This window comes from Drosophila suzukii, chromosome 2R (assembly GCF_043229965.1).
Source record: "Drosophila suzukii chromosome 2R, CBGP_Dsuzu_IsoJpt1.0, whole genome shotgun sequence".
Taxonomy (NCBI): Eukaryota; Metazoa; Arthropoda; class Insecta; order Diptera; family Drosophilidae; genus Drosophila; species Drosophila suzukii.
In genome coordinates this window covers 18608735-18625979 of record NC_092081.1, presented here as the reverse complement: position 1 = coordinate 18625979, position 17245 = coordinate 18608735, and the positions used below count along the sequence as shown (strand labels likewise).

At 38.9% G+C, this 17245-nt stretch overlaps 3 protein-coding genes across 3 annotated transcripts; 1 reads left to right on the top strand and 2 right to left on the bottom strand.

Moving 5' to 3' along the window:
- The first annotated feature begins 5215 nt into the window (after positions 1-5215).
- On the top strand, positions 5216-6469 carry LOC108008209 (melanization protease 1). Its single transcript, XM_036813393.3, has 4 exons — positions 5216-5456; positions 5523-5565; positions 5629-5804; positions 5863-6469. The coding sequence occupies exons 1-4, from the start codon at positions 5234-5236 to the stop codon at positions 6258-6260; spliced, it is 840 nt and encodes a 279-aa protein (XP_036669288.2). The 5' UTR covers positions 5216-5233; the 3' UTR covers positions 6261-6469.
- A 6306-nt stretch (positions 6470-12775) lies between these two features.
- Positions 12776-14077, bottom strand: LOC108008208 (odorant receptor 59a-like). Its single transcript, XM_017071998.2, has 2 exons — positions 13359-14077; positions 12776-13187 (listed from the first exon to the last, which is right to left on the bottom strand). The coding sequence occupies exons 1-2, from the start codon at positions 14075-14077 to the stop codon at positions 12776-12778; spliced, it is 1131 nt and encodes a 376-aa protein (XP_016927487.2).
- Positions 14078-14399: 322 nt separating this feature from the next.
- Positions 14400-16113, bottom strand: Or59a (Odorant receptor 59a). Its single transcript, XM_017072868.2, has 2 exons — positions 15389-16113; positions 14400-14814 (listed from the first exon to the last, which is right to left on the bottom strand). The coding sequence occupies exons 1-2, from the start codon at positions 16111-16113 to the stop codon at positions 14400-14402; spliced, it is 1140 nt and encodes a 379-aa protein (XP_016928357.2).
- Positions 16114-17245: the final 1132 nt, after the last annotated feature.

Genomic DNA, 17245 nt, shown 5'->3' with positions numbered 1-17245 from the left:
CCAGTACTAAAAAGTTATTTACAAAAAATATCAAGCACATGCGAAATTCACTGTCAATTTTCACGTAAAGTGCTGTGTATGCATTGTAGAAAAAGCTGTCTGGAAAACCCCTGCTAAGATCAATAAACCATTCAAAAGTTAATTCTCAAGAGGCTCGACGGGTCAGTTAACTCCGGCGATATCCACCGATCAGTAAGTGCATTCCACTTTTGTTATAATACCTTTTTGTTTGCCTTACCCGAGTGGTGTGAAAAGGCAACAGTTAGGCCCGACTGACTGAGTTACTGACTGATTAGTTGCCGTTTACTTGAGGCTGCCCCTGCCCCCTCAAATAACTTATTTAATATTATGATGGTGGGCTGGTCTCTTTGCCGGGGCATTGACGTTTGTTTGAGTTTGCCAGCCGGTTGTGAACTTTCTTTTCCGCATATGCGGCAATCAATTCGCCATGCACCGCAAAGCGTGGACTGCAATTGTGGTCGGAGCAAACTTTCACCTGATCGCGTCAACGGGGCGGATGAGTCAACTGCATCACTCATACGCCGCATGGTCTATCCCGAGTATTTGTACTTTATCTTACCTTGTTTGCAATTGGTTCACACTTGATTTGACTGCCGGCAAGCTTTATCGATATTTGACCTGTTCGCTGGTCTATAAACTCCACTGAACTGACAATCGCACGACCGGTACTATTGTTATTTATGCCAAAATAGGGAAATTACTGGCGAAATTTATTGGTATTTATTGAACCAGAGTTTTAATTGCTCTCCACCAAAAAAAAAACTCAGTGTGAATCAGAGTGTGACGAATCAAAATCATCTGGCCAAAAAACCAATCGCTAATGATTCTGGGCGAAATTCCTCCTCGGTTGCCTGGAAATCAAATTCGATTTTAATTCGCACCCAGACCTTCTGCATACGGATTTTCGGGGTAGGGACAATAATTGGTCCTGGACTCCTACGTGATTCTATTGCGGAAGCAGGTCTGTCTGTGGTACCCGGAAATGTTTGAATAAACGACGAATTCCCAGGAACTGAATGGCGCACCCAGATGGATTTGGATTGGGGATGGGGAAATTCTGGCACACACGTGAATCCATTTGGCATCTCAATTATGGTCAGTTGTGCGTGGGTTACCCAATTCGCTCTTCATCCATCCTCTTTTTCTGGCCACAATCAGCAGGGTTATCTTAAATGAATGCACTCCAGCTCGAACTCCAAGTTCATCCTCATCTTTATCCCCAATATTGCGGTCCGTAAAAATAAGAGGAATAATATTGCTGGGTATCTCGACTCTATGATACTCTTTCAATAACAAATATTACTTTAAGTGTTAGTTTTATAAAATGATGTTGGTGAAGAAATTAATTTCTCTATGTTTCAAAGAAAATTTTAAATTTAAAAAATCTCTTTGATAGTGTAACACTAAAATTTAAATATAATAAATATTTATGAAAATGTTACATTTGTTACAATATTTATTATTATGTTAAAATAAAAACATTTCGTTTAGTTAAATGCTAAAAAATAGTAAGGAATTAATTTAAAATTTAACATTTCATTTAATTTTTGTACTTGTACTTCAAAAATGTGTACTGATTAATACATTGCATTACAATAATGCATTGCAACAGTTAGTTATTAGGCACTAATATATCTTACGATACCTTGAAAATCACTTAATTCGATGAATATATGCTTGTTTAAATAAAACAGTTATTAAAATCTGCTAGCAAATATATTTAAAAAGTGACCATTAATTTGTTATGTGTTCGTTGGCATTTTTGCATGATTAATGATCTAAAAATTCCAAAAACTTCTAAAAATGAAAAATGATTTCCTATTTATCTTTAAAGGTTAATTGAAAACCATGTTTGTAATTAAATCCAAATTTATTGTCAGAATCTGAGTTGCATTTATGTTGATGATGACGAATTATCCCACTCAGTAAGTATACCCCAGAATGCTGATTCTACCAGATAAGAAAAAGCGGAAATTGTGCCAAGTCTCATGTTGATTTCGCACTCTGCCGAGAAGCAGCTGCTTTTTGGCTTCTTGGCTGGTTTTCGCCTCGTTTCTGCGGTTGCAATTATGCCAATCTCGTGGATGCCGCCAAGTTCACACCCGAAGATTGTTTCAAGTTTATTTTACAGCACGCAGCTTTTAATCACAGCCAGCAATGACCTTAAACACTAAGAGAGTCTGGGTCTTGGGTTACGTGAAGTTGGGCTTGGGTTTGTTTTGGGTTACGGCATTGGTGGGGCATTTACTCGGATGGGTTTGCTAGACACAAACAAAAGCACTCAAACAAAATGACACAATATGCCTAAGCCTCAATAGAATCGATTAACTAATTCCTGCCATTCAATTACTTACTAAGCCACACCCAATTATTCCGCCCATCAATGTGAATAATTTATGAATGATTGCAATATGAATAAATGAAGTGCAAAATATAAGTGTCAATGGTTTTCGTCTTATATTGAAGTAAATAAGTATTAGGAAAATTCTTTTGAGGTGACAATTTATTTTAGCTATATCTTCCGTATTTATACATCAAATAATATATTCCTTACAGTTGGGGTGTGTCATTTGCTTTAGAAATGTATTTTTTCTGTTTTAGTCGCTTTTATCTTTATATCTGTGCAATTATATCATCTGCCTTGGCTGTGGTGGCATTTGATGATCGCAAAATTAGTTTTAAATTGCCCCTTGTCAGCCAACATTCGTGTAATTTTATGTCATTTTAACAAATGCTTATCTGTTCGGACGTGAGCAAGTCACTAAACCAAAACATGTCAAGGTCGCCATGGATGTATATCTTTAATTTTGGAGTATGTAGGTGATTTATTTTAGAAAATCATGAAAAAACAAAAAAAACTTCCTGAAAGAAAGGAGAGTTCTCCAATGCCAAATTACAGTTGCCATTTTAAATTGCCTCAATTTGTACCAAAATACTTTTGCTAAAAATAAAACCGAATAAATCCAAAGCCGATTATGTTGGATCATTTGTATGCATTTTGAATTGCAGACTAAGGTTCAAAGTTCTTCTGGACCAGAAATGTACATTTTACAAATTGCTTACATATACAATCTACCTTTTACAACTACCAAACTAAAACACAAATGCAAAAGAATCAAAATGTTTGTTTGCTAGCCATGTAAAGTGAAAACTTGCACATTTTGTAAGTTTGTTGAACTCTGTGGCCATGTGGTAAACTGGAATTTCTGTAAATTTTTGGTCAGAGTAAATATATCAGAACCCTTTGTGGCACTTCCCAGTTGCCCTAATGTTCTTTCCCATTTACTGGTAACTGAATAAACTGAGGAATAGCTAAGGTACTACGCACAATTTGCAAAAAGAGCTAGAAAGTGGGCAATGAAACGGCTCATTAAACAGAAAATAGCATTAAAACCCATTTAAAAATACATTTAATCACTCGTTATCAGTCAAGCAAGGCCATAAAAAAACAACACGCTACTGTTTGTTTGTTTGTTTGTTTTCCGAAGGAGGGTAAGCAATCGGATCAGGCCCATTAAGGGAGTGGGTGTAGTACACACGTCATCAGCATAATTGTTGCCGTTGCCATCGCCATCCCCCCAAACACTCGTCATCGCGCTCATTATTGTCATTGCCACTCGGCGGCATTTAAAATTTCAATTGTCCCGCCTGCCCCGCCAACTCCGCCAATTGGGAGCAGCACGTGTCGCGGCCACGCCCCCACCAACCCCACGCCCATTGAGCCTGCCGTAACAAGGTGCACTGAGAGAAAAAATACTGTAAGGGATAATGCTAGTTTCATGAAATATAATATATAATGTAAGTTTATTGGGGTCAAAATCATTTCTAAATAAATATATTTAATATACACAGAAGGTGTTATTCAAATACATTGTTCTTGAATTGAGAACATTCGGTCTTAAGTACATTTTGGTAACAATGTTCTCAATGTTAGAACAAAATGGTGAGAAGAGAAAAGTAAAATTCCGGACTAAAAGTTTATTTGTTGAGATATGCAATGTAAATACCGCCAATTCAACTTGATTCGAGCAAAATAAAAATATATTCAATTTCAAAAATGCCGTTCTATTTTTAAGAACATGTTCAACTCAGATGAGAACGTCAGAATTTTCTCTGTCCAAAAAAGCAACAATATAACTTTTTTTATAAAGGTCCTTTGAATACAAATAAGAAATCGCTCAAATGATTTGTATGAACCCTATATATAAAATGGTATCCCCTAGAAGGTATCACATACAAGTTTTGACTTAAATAACCACGCTTTTCTTTCTCTGTACTCGCGATGCCTTGGTTACACACGTTCTTTCTGTTTACTCGCGTTTCCATTCACATTTTCCGCATATGAGGGGCGAAATGCCTCTTGGCCACGTTTATTGCCGCCGCATCATTTGCATTTAAACGGTGGAGTGTTACCCGTGTTACCTGTGATTAAACGCAACTGCAGGACTGCTCGTAACCAGCTCATTCGGCCAGGGATTTATGGTGATCGTTTAGGTCGCAGTTGTAGGTCCATGTTGATTACCACTTTTGGGTGCTGGACAGTTGGTTCGATCTTAATTTATGGGGTCGAGTATTTTTCAATTGCCTTAGTAGGAAGTTTAGTTAGTTAGTGCAGCTACAACCAATTCAGCTAAAATATAATTTGTGATTATCGGCGACTTTTAACACTCAAAATAATATTCGACCGGAATTTTTGGAAACTTTAAGTCGATGGCGATTTTCTGAAAAAAATGCCCCTATACGTTTGTAACAAAAATTATTAAATGAAATATTTTTCTAATATTAAGAAAGAAAATTCAGGGCGAATACTTTTTTAATGCATATACACGGTTATCAGTTATTTCAAAAATGTACCGACTAGCGATGCAAAATCAGATTGCAAGATCAGCAAAAGTAAGAATTACAGGCTGATCTTTATTGTAAGAAAACTAAATTTAAAATTAATTAAGTTAAACTAAACTTTACAGCTTTAAAATGTTTAATAAAACTTTATTAAATCTAAGCACAAGGAATTAAAAAATTTACATTCTTGTCAAAGGGTAAGGTTGGGAGTGATGGTACATATTAGTCTTTATAACAATTTTTCTGAATACAATGATGATGATGATGCGCTGTAAAATGAAATTCTGGGAATTCATTGCTTATCTTCAATGCTGAAATGCAATAAAAGCTCGGACCCTGGGCATGCAGCTCAGTTAATCCGCCCATTATTATGAAGATCGTCGCAGCTATTATAACCCTGCTGCCTTGGGTTAATCTTGGAAATGGACAATCAGCTGTATCATTCCTAGAACCGAATTGCGGCATTTCGATCTCAGGATCGCGACGCTGGAGAACCAGGGTAATCGGCGGTGAGACAGCAGACATGTTTGGAAACCCATGGATGGTCTATATAGAAAACAGCATTTCGTGTGGTGGCACGCTTATTACCAACCGTAAGTATTTTTAATTGAAACATAGTTATGTATCTAAAAACTATTTAAATATTTGACCAATAACAGGTTTTGTGCTTACTGCAGCCCATTGCATCAGGAACAGACCAACGTGAGTGCAATAAATACAAATATACCTTTATCGATGTTATCTTACCATAACCTCTGGTTACAGTATGGTATACCTAGGGGAGTTTGATAGGTCGAGCAACCCCGATTGTTCTAGAAGAGGTTGCCTTCCAAGAGCCATTGGAATTCCCGTCGATGCTCAAATAGCTCACCCAAGATATGTGCATCACTCACGGGATGATATAGCTCTGTTTCGACTGGCCAGGCCGGTGCAGTATACGGGTAAAAAAGATATATTTTCACCATAAGGAACTCTCTGATGACTTACTCTACTTTATAGACTATATAAGACCAATCTGCCTGGTGACCAACAACAATCCCCTACCGCAAATCAGGACATTAACTGCCACTGGCTGGGGTGAAACGGAATTCGGAACCGAAAGCAATGTATTAAAGACCACCACTTTGACGCAAGTGGATCGCAGGCATTGCTCCGCCTTATACGGTCGAGTGGATATGTCGCATATTTGTGCCGGTGACTTATCTACACATGTTTGCCGTGGGGACTCCGGAGGACCAGTCTCCAGTATTTTCAGGGTAAACGGCAAAAGCCGGGTTATTCAGCTCGGAATTGTCAGCTATGGAGATCTGGAGTGCAGACAGTGGTCGGTCTTCACGAATGTAATGCACCATATGAACTGGATCGTAGACACCGTACGACGCAGGCAAAGACCATGACACAGTAACGATCTTTTTTAGCAATTGCACGACTAAAACAATGATGGTATATTGTATTTATTATATTTAAAAAGGTTTTTTTGATACCATTGAGCAATGATTTTAAAACTCTTGTGCCATAATACACTTATCTTAAAGTACTGTACACAATATTAAACTATTTAACTCTGCTCAAACGTTTGGAAGATGTACCCCAACTCATATGAAATATGAATGATAAAGATCACACCAAAATCGTGCCACTACATAATTTTCCCAATTCAACTTGAAGTAAATAAACGTTTATTAGTATTCCTGAAATGCTCTCGCTCTATAAAATGAAATACTGGAAAATCTATTACTCTGTAAGATGCTGATTATCAATATGGCATTACAATAGAAGCTTGAACCCTGGGCAAGCAAGTCAGATATTCGGGACAAAAGCATGATGATCGTCGCCGCTATAGTAACCCTGCTCTCTTGGCTTAATCTCGGAAATGGTCAAGGAGTTGTAACATTCCTGGAACCGACTTGTGGCGTTTCGCTTTCTACAGTACACCTTAAAGTAATCGGCGGTCAAATGGCAAACATGTTCGCAAACCCATTGATGGCCTTGATAGTCAGCGACATCAATTGTGGCGGTTCGCTTATCACAGACCGTAAGAATTTTCATTTGAAATAAAATTCCTTGAGGAACATTTTAATGCACAATTGTCTATTGACAGGTTTTGTGCTTACTGCTGCACATTGCATAAGTCGCCACCCCGCGTAAGTACTACTAAAACAAGGAAGAACGCTATAGTCGAGTACCTCGACTATCAGATACCCGTTACTCAAAGGGAAATGGAGATATGCAAGCAGCAAAGCGAGATTAAAATGCGCCACCTACCGGCGGTAGACAGATTTAAGCGTTATGGGCGTTAGAGTGGGCGTGGAAAATTTTTGGATCAATCGATAGGTATTTCCGACACCAATACATTTCAGTTAAAATTTCTTATCTAGCATGCAAATTGTGGGCGTCACAGGTTTTCGCGGTTTGTGGGCGTTTTAGTGGGCGTGGCAAACTTTTTTTTAGGTCAATCGATAGGTATTGTTGAGAACAATACATTTCAGTTAAAATTTTCTATCTAGCATCAAAACTGTAGGAGTTACAGTTTTGGGCGGTTTGTGGGCGTTAGAGTGGGCGTGGCAGTCTACTGAAACAAACTTGCGCTGCGTAAGAAGCTCAGGAATCTGTACGCCAAATCTCAATAGCCTAGCTCTCATAGTTTCCGAGATCTCAGCGTTCATCCGGACAGACAGACGGACAGACGGACAGACGGACAGACGGACAGACGGACAGACGGACAGACGGACAGACGGACAGACGGACATGGCTAGATCGACTCGGCTAGTGATCCTGATCAAGAATATATATACTTTATGGGGTCGGAAACGCTTCCTTCTGCCTGTTACATACTTTCCGACGAATCTAGTATACCCTTTTACTCTACGAGTAACGGGTATAAAAATATCCACTCAGGGTATACCTGTATCGGTGTTATATAATCATATCATCTGGTAACAGTGTGGTACACCTGGGGGACTTCGATAGGTCGACAACCGCCCAATATTGTACGAGAACAGCTTGTATGCCAAGGGCTATTAGAATCCCAGTCGATGCTCAAATAAGTCACCCAAGATTTGTTAACCCAGCTGAAAATGATATAGCCCTGTTTCGTCTGGCCTGGAGGGTACAGTTTACGGGTAATAAATGATATTTTCGGGATGGATCTCGTTATTTACCTACTTTTCCATAGACTTCATCAGGCCGATCTGCCTGCTGACCAACTATAATCCCCTGCCACAAATGAGGTTCTTCACTGTCACCGGTTGGGGTGCAACGGGACATGGAAAAGGGAGTGACGTTTTGAAGACCACAAACCTGGAGCAAGTGGATCGCTCGAATTGCCTCATATACCGCAGAAGGATAGATATGTCGCATATTTGTGCCGGAGACCGCGCTTCGGGTGTTTGCCATGGGGACTCCGGTGGTCCAGTCCACGGTACATTTATGATAAACGGTAGGACCCGGGTTGTTCAGGTTGGAATAGTCAGTTACGGAGATCATGATTGCAGAAAATGGTCGGTCCATACCAATGTAATGTACCACATGAACTGGATCGCTTATACTGTTGGACAAGTCCAATGACCGAGTCGCTGTCATTTGAAAATAAACATAACATTTTACAAAGATTTATGTAATTCTTAAAACTAAATTTTTCAACAAATCAATAAAATTTTAATGTTTGCCACCATACTTAACACTCTTTAAGTGCGCATAGATTTTTTGTAAGTTAACCCTCTACATATTTGAATATATGTTATGTATTTATTCAAATTGTTGAACCTATAAGTTCATCATTTAATTTCGAATATTCAAATTAAAAAGCTTTATGGCCTTATAACCTTTATTTACGCTATTAGAACATTTCATAGCATAAAAAGTATAACTTTATAATGGTTTACTTGCAATTTATAGCATAAATCTATGCAAATTTAATATTTTTCAACTACCCAGTAAAAACGGAATCAGGTATGCACAAGAGGATAAACTCAGATTAAAGAGTTTGAGCTTTCTGTCCCCCTCTACCCGTTTAGCCCATCGCTTTCTCTTTCTCTCACTGTCAACCCGTCTCTGTCGCACCCAGAATACAGCGTCTGTCACTTGTTGTCGCTGTCAATTAAACGTAATCCCTTCGGCAGAGTTAAAATCTGCTCGTCCTTGTGAATTTGCCAGCTTGTGTCACAAGTCAAACTAATTTTCGACCTTTCGTCTTTCGCCTACAGCCGCCCCTGTAGAAGTTTCCCGGGTGGGCGTGGCATTGGGGCACAAATAACGCTCATTAGCCGTAATGAGTTATAGTTGGACTGCAATCCACATTGGACGCCAAACACTCTTTAGCGGCAATTATGCTGGGGGGTTGCTTTTTATAGCCCTGGTAGTCATAAAGTTTTGAGCTATAAATACTTTGGCCAAAAGGCCTTTAAATGGAGAAATGGATGGGGGAGATATTACTCTTGAAAGAGTTGGGGAGATCGAGCTTAGAGGACCACAAATTGTTTGACATTTGGCACTGGGCCACCCCAAAAGAATCCTTTCCTGAAACCGAGTAACCTTCTTTAACTCCTGCTGGCGAACCATCTGTCTCCCTCACACCCCCTGCTCCCGTCTCTTTCTCTCTATCTTGAGTCCTATAGAACTATGGTTGCTGTTGTGTTATTGTCACTTGCCAGCGGCAGTCCTGTGTTATTCTATCCAAGTTTTCCGTCACACAACAAGGACGAACTTTTTGTTGTTAATTCGTGCAAGTTTCGGGCAAGTATTTACGTGCTTCGCCATAGGAGAAAGAGAGGGGTATAGGGCAGCAGAAAGAGAGGGCTAGAGTCACTCGCAGGCCGGCTGCTGTGAAAGTTTTGTATGTTAATGGCATAGTTTAGCCAAAATGTTTTTACTGACGCCTGCCGCTCACGCTCCATTCCCAAAAATATATATCCACATCCTCAAATTTTGCAAAATCTTCTGGCCTCTGCCTCAGCACATTTTTCCTGGCTCACATTCCCCGACCAAAATTAACTTTCACTCACCACATCACCCCCTCATCGCTCACTTAATGTGCCATTGCCCACGTTAAGTGACTTTCTTATGCCGGTTGTAAAATTTCCCTCTTTATATGGGACCATATGGATCCTGTTTCTGCCACCATCCTTGTTTTTGGTGCACTAGGAGAATAGGTTCCCGACTTACTCACAGAACTATCTGTTATATTCATCCGAAAGTTCTCTAAGATTATATATAAACCATAAATTTTGTATATAACATAAGTAATTTAGAAAAATCTAAAATAAAATGTTAAGATATTTCTGATTTTATGTCAATCAGTATTCGCTGAACCTTACAAATTGAACCTTTATTTAAAGATTTTTGTGATTATAATGTGTAATAGGTACTATATAAATAATATAGTTCAGGAAACTTATAATTTAATTTAATTCATTTAGAATTTTTCCCTTAAAGATTTAGAATATTTTTCTCGAGTGTCAGATAAAACTTGCGCCAACATAGCTGTGGTTAAATATGCCAGGACTAAGAAAGCTTGTAATTTACTCGAGTACACCGAGCTGCAGATGTCCTTTTGGCCCCTCCTCCGGTCGCATGTGGCTGTTGGCCAAGTTAAGCCATTGACAAAACTTTCGCCAAGATAGTTTTCGCCATTTTTCTTTTGATTTACTTTGGTAAATTTGAAACTTCTTGGCCTGCTTCCCCGAATGTGGAAACTATTAATTTCGAATCAGGGCCGCTGGCTGCTTGGATTTAGTTTAAGTTGGTTTATTGCTAATTAAATATAAAGTCGGCAAAGCAATGAGGAAATGTGGTGCTTTAATTTATTTACCCGCACCTGTTGGTTTCTGTGGTTCTGAGCCGTTCGAGTGGCCCACGTACGTAACCACTTGATGCTCGAGGACGGAGCAATCCTCAGTCCTCATCAGCATCCAGGGGCATCCCGATTCCCGGCCCCATCCTTTGGCTACTTGTGGCTGTCACAGCAACGGAGGTAAAAGCATCAGCCACTTGCTGTTGCAACCGTATTAACATTCTGCTTAGCAACAAATTACATTCAGCCGGGGGAAGTGGCCAATGAGCCACTTCAGCTGAGTGTTGTGCACTGGGAGAAATAAGCTGTCTAATGCAGCGGGAAACAAAGAAAAAACCCACTTGTCAAATTAGCAAAGTGCCTCTTAGGTATTGTTACAAAGTACTATTTCTAAGTGATCGTTTCATTTGTTCAAATTCTTCAGCAAATTGTTATCATAAAAGCCTTATACGTACGAGTATTTTTTGATTTAAGCTGCTCGCTAAGCGGTTAATAGTTTTATTTATTTATTTTACTTCGAAAATATATTTGGCTTAGAATATTTTATCAACAATGAATTATTGTTTTCATTTCAATTAAACATTTTTCATAGTGGAAAATAAATTTATACATATGTGACCTGGTGGTGTTTTATTGATTTTATATTTTCTTAGATTCTTTATTAAGAATGACATAAGAAGAATTAATGTTGGCTTAGCTTAGACAATTGCTTCAATTATCTAAAAATAAATAAGAAATTAACCAGTAAAATTTAATAGTAAATCAAGGAAAATGTATCAGTTCCAAAATCTTAGATAGAATCCTTTTGAGCATAAGATTCTTAAAGGAATTATATGGATGACTCCCATTTTCGCAGTGCAACCGTCTGACCAACTAACTTAAATCACCTCCCCAGTGCAGTGGAGTTTTCAAGTAACCGCTTTCCTGACTTGCAGACTCCAGTTGGTTGGGTTTTTGGTTTTCAGGGGGGCCAAACGATAAGCACGGAAAATGATGATGGCGATGACGAGGTCCTGACGAAGTGAGCCAAGTGACCAAATACAATTTCCGGCTGGCGGCAAACAGCTGAGTCTGCTTAATGTACAAAGATCCAGTGCGGGAAACTTAAACAACTCGGCTTTAGCAGTTTGAGTTGTTGTTTGTTTTGATTAAAAATTAAGCATGTCCTGGTCGGGATGGGACTAAAACGGGGAACTGGACCAGGGACCTTCAGTACGTGCTCGGCTTGGAGAATTAGGCGGCAAACAGAAGTAAATGCGTTCCGTAATAAATTCAAATCAACTTCGGATGCCGGGCAACATGGTCATCAAATCGATTGGAACACAAAGTCGCACCCACACACACGAGCTCATTGGGATGGAGCTGTCCCAGGATGCTCTTTAGTTTTTGCCAGCTATAAATTTTAGCTGTTGGGTCCCTTTTTGGCTTCCATTTTACAATGTTCACTTTGCAGATCCAACACGGACTTTGTGCCGACTTAAGCGCATTACGGACTCCGGCTATTCCGGAACTTGGACTCCGGATTGGGATCCGGATTGTAAAGGGAGGGCAAAGTCTTTTAATGTCTTATCGCTTGTGCAAATAAATAAGCGGGCAATGGCATTCGGCTCAAGCCTTGTTATCCCGGTTGAGCAATTGATTTGTTCGTTAACTGTCTTATGCAAATTTCGTTGAGTGATTCAATTAGCCCATGTCCAGGCCAAAACACGTGGCGTATACTTAATAAACTAGTGGAAGCCATGGAAGATAGAATACAGGCGAAGACATAAAATCAATTAAAATAATCTCTGTGTTACTTTCATCGTTCTCTTTTTTAATCATTTTTGTGACTTCCTTTTGGCAACCGGCAACGGAAGTAGCTATTCCGCCATTTTGTATGCAAACACGACAATGGCTTCCGGCTGCCAAGGCCGTTGATTAGGTCTTTAGGGAAGTGGACAGTGAAAAAACATCAGTGACTTTTAAACTAGTTTTTTATAAGAAAAACATCTACATGTTAAATATTTAAAAGAAAATCAGTAAAACATATCAAATTAACATTTATATACGTTTACTTACTACTAAATATTTATTTATTTCTCTGCATTATAAAGTGTCCTGCAACCAATCTAACTTAATCAATCAATTCCTCTGCAAAATGATCATAAACAGTGAATAGGCAAACTTTAGAGTGCCAAAGAAGGTGCCCACCGAAATGGGCAGCATTCCACATGCCATGGCCTTGTTTCTCTTCAAGGACCTCTCCACGAACAACATTAGCTTCCTTTTGAAGGTTTTCTCCTGACTTATCCAGTCACAACTGAAGGCAGCATAATGCAAACGTCCAAACCAGAATTCCGAATCAGTTCCAAAGTAGCAGCACGGAAAGATTTGAACTATCATGGCTATAAAATAGCAAAAGTAGTATACCCTCACCATGGGCTCACTGGCAAAAAAGAAAAGTGCTGCAATTCCAAAACAGCTGGTAAAGGCGCTAAACGAAAATTGTATTGCCATGGGCAGCGACATAAAGGACTCCGTAATCTTGAAAAGTCTATTAAAAGAAACATCAATTAATATATATTTTCATTATGCTATGGCCCGTTTTCTCGTGCTCACGCAGCAGATAGCTTTGCCCGGTCTATGGTGCCACACGCACAGTATACCCTGTCCGTGAGGACGAGAAAACGCAGTCTTATATTTTATATGTTATAAGAAGACTCACTCCAGCAAATGCTTGTGATCTGTAATGCACCTCTCCAGCTCTTTTTCCGCATCCTCAAGAGAATTCTGTCCGATCTCCTCAAACCGACAGTACAACATTTGAGTGTGAGACGAAATCAGACATAAGACCACTGACGGAAAGCAATCGCTTATGTAATTCTGAAGCAGTTGATATGAGAGACCGCTAATTTGATAACCCAATACTAGGCAATAGATCCATAAAGAACTTCGCCAGTCAAAGGGAAACCAGCCGGGAATCATTAGACCCCAATCTTCTGCAAACAGGAACATCATCACAGCGGTTACTCCACAGGGAGTGTAAGCTCCAATAAAAATGCAAAGAACTAAGCGCACTTGCCAGCTTACTTTGGCATAGATACTCTTCTGATTTAATCCAATAACTCTCTCATCCAGCATCTTTAACAATTCTTCCATTCGACGTACTTTTCTGTAGTTTAAAGCATATATGGGAAATTTTAAGGACGATCCCAAACACGGTAGAAATGCGGCCAAGTTCATCATGTTCTGGTTCGTTGTTTCGTTCCGAAAGAGATTCATTCCCAGGTGAAAGGGATATCCGAAGGTGAAAGCCAGACTGACAGCAATGGTGGTAAGGAAATATAACTTCCTATTGGTTTTCAGTTGGTCTGGATCAAAGAAGAGTATCTTTAGCACAAACCGATGGCTTTGGAAATAGCTCAGGCTATTGATGGTTGACATTTCGAATTCGCAATAACTTTGACATTGAGGTAGTCACTCCTCTTTTATAAGAAATTCCTGGACACCGGTAATTGTCCCTAATAAGGTCGATATAATGTAATTGAAATCACCTGCGGATTCCCAGATTGGCCTAAGTCACCTATTCAACTACTTTAAGCAGCACTTAGGATTTAATCAATTTCATGTGATTCTTTTAAAGCCACAGATGACAAAAATTCATCATAATAATTCAGAATTTTTTTATATACCTTTAAAATAAACGAGAATTATGTCTTTTATTATAGTAGACCTTCTAAAAAGCGAATTCATGATTAACGGCTGTTCACTTTCTCATCCTTATAATGATGGTAAATAGGGAGTAGGCACCTTTCAGAGTCGAAAAGAATGTATCCAGGTGGATTCTCATCATGCCACCAGCCACAGCCGTGCTCTTCCTCAAGGACTGTTCAACGAACAGCATCATTTTCCGCTTAAAACTCCCATTCTGAATGTGCCAATTGCAACTGAAGGCCGCATAGTGAAGCCGTCCAAACCAGTACTCGTTGTCGGTGCCAAAATAGCAGGATGGAAAGATTTGCAGAGGCATGGCCATTGAGTAGAAGATTAAGTACATCCGAGCCATGGGCTCACTAACGAAAAACACCAGAGCAGCAATGCCGATACAGACATTCAAAGCGGTCACCGTAAATTGAATTAGCATGGGCAGTGAAATGAAGGCCTCGACTCGACGAAAAAGTCTGTGAAAAAAGGAAAATTGTACAAAATTCGATACACACAAAAAATTTTATCGCTCATATAAATCAATACGTATATATAAAAATAAAAAAATGATATAACCAACTTGTAAAAAATTCCATACACCCAAAAAATATTATTGGTCACAGTAATCAACACGAATATATACCTATACCTATATTTATATACATACAACAACCAATTCAAGTTTAAAAATAGTTTCGCACTTATTTTTATTTCTTTGGCTTACTCTTAAATAATAAAGTAGTCTACTTATTATTTATGTAAGGAGTGAACAATATATGTTTTTCAAAAAGTCCTTTACACACACACCTTTCAAAGGTCTAAGAATTTACTATAAGAAATTCTAGGAATAGTACTAATATAATTACCTTTTTATAGTATTTAAATTAACTTAACAAAAATTGTACTGATCTAATTACATGGGTTAACTCACTATTTTAGTAATATGTCTTACGTAACTAACTATTTCATGGGTCAAAATTTAATGGGTTGGGTACCATTAACTATTGTTAATTTTTCCATTAAATTTTATAGTGTGTTAAGAAAACTCACTCTAGAATATGCTTGTGATCCGTGATGCAGGCCTCTAGTTCCTTCTCTGCATTTTTATCCGGATCCATTCCAACCTGCTCAAATCTTCTGTAGAGCATCTTAATGTGCGAGGAGACCAGGCACAGGACCACCGCTGGAAAGCAGTCGCTTACGTAGTTCTGCAGCAGTTGAAAGGATATGCCCGCGATCTGATACACATTCGCTATATAGTAGTTTCTGGTGGAGTGAAGCCAGTCAAAGGGAAACCAGGCGGGATACATCAGACCCCGCTCTTCCTTGAACAGAAAGGAGAGTTCGGCGAACAGGGCGCAGGGCATATAGATGCCGATGAAAATGTACAGGACATTCCTCAGCTGCACCCTCACCTGTCCATAGATACCTCTTTGTTCTGGGCCGACAACCCGCTCATCCAGGAGCCTCAAAAGTCTCTCCATTTCCAGGACATCCTTGATATTATAGGCATAGAGAAGGCACTTCACCGAACAGGCTGTGCAGGTGGCAAAGGTGGTCAGGTTGAGGATGTCCTCGGTGAGGGTACGGTTCCGAAAGAGGGACATGCCCAGGTGAAGGGGATAGCACAGGGTCACAAACAGATTCATCACGATGCTGTAGGTTAGGTAGAGGCTCCTCCATGAGTGGACCCGAAGATGGGCCACTCCCAGAACTCGCCAGGCGGTCCAATGGCTCTTGAAAAATTCCAGACTGTCTACTGTTACTTGGCTCATGGTTTCTGGGTTTCTTAGCCTTAAATTGTGTGTGTCTCTTCATTTAAATACCATTTGGTAATGGCTCAATTGGTGCGATTGCCCAATTATGTAATTAAGCTTGCGTGGCCACAACAATTAGGAATTAGGCCTATTGTTGCCACCTGCCGATGAACTAAGGCTTCCCATTCAGGCATCAAATGTGGAATGAAGCTTAAATTAAGTACCTTAAAATGGAGTATGGTATTCACTTACCATAGGATATTGCATTGAGCTTATAGATTTAACTGGGACAAATAATTTTTAAAGTAATTGTTTCAAGAAAATGTTTGTATGTTCTTAAAGATTATGTATTGAAAGGCAGATGTGTTTGTGTTCTATTTTAATGTTTAAAAGAACAATAAACGCATTTTCGGCAAAACAATATTTGAAGGTTTTAAGTCTTTAATAATACTCTGTAAGTATACTTGAGATAAAGAGGTCGCAGAGTCGCAGGACTAAGGGTTCTTTAAAGATTTTATATTTAAAAATCGCTTTTTTCGCGCCTGTAATAACTTACTTTATTTTATTTCTTGCTAAGAACTGACTGGACAGATGAACGTGCTTCAGTTTTATTTTTATTATTAAAAACAAAAAAATGTAACTAAAATATATTTATATTATACAGATATTTCCTAATATTATTATATTATATTATTATATATTTACTTATATTATTATATTTCCTAACTTTCACTTGTAGGAATGCCGTAAACCAAACCTGCTACAGGGTATTAATATGCCATTTTGAAAAACGAATACCATATGAGGGTAAAATGCAAAAGTTCTTGATATTCGTGTGCGCCTTTGTTGTGCAACAATTTGCACTCCATGCTGATTTCAACAATTGCAAATGAAATGCGAAATTATACAAACATGTCATAGTTTCAGGTGAGCAGTCTGCACAAAGTTCTCTTTTACAATTAATAAAACCGACACATAAATCTGTATTCTCATTTGGGCTCACTTTGCAAATGCTGCTTTTGTCAGCGGTTTTTGTCGCTCAAAATTTGTGCTAAAAAGTATGCTACAGAATTTATGGCGCACTCGCTGTCAATTTTACAAGCGTACATGCGAATTTATGGCGCATTAAATTATTCGCTTCGTAAAAATT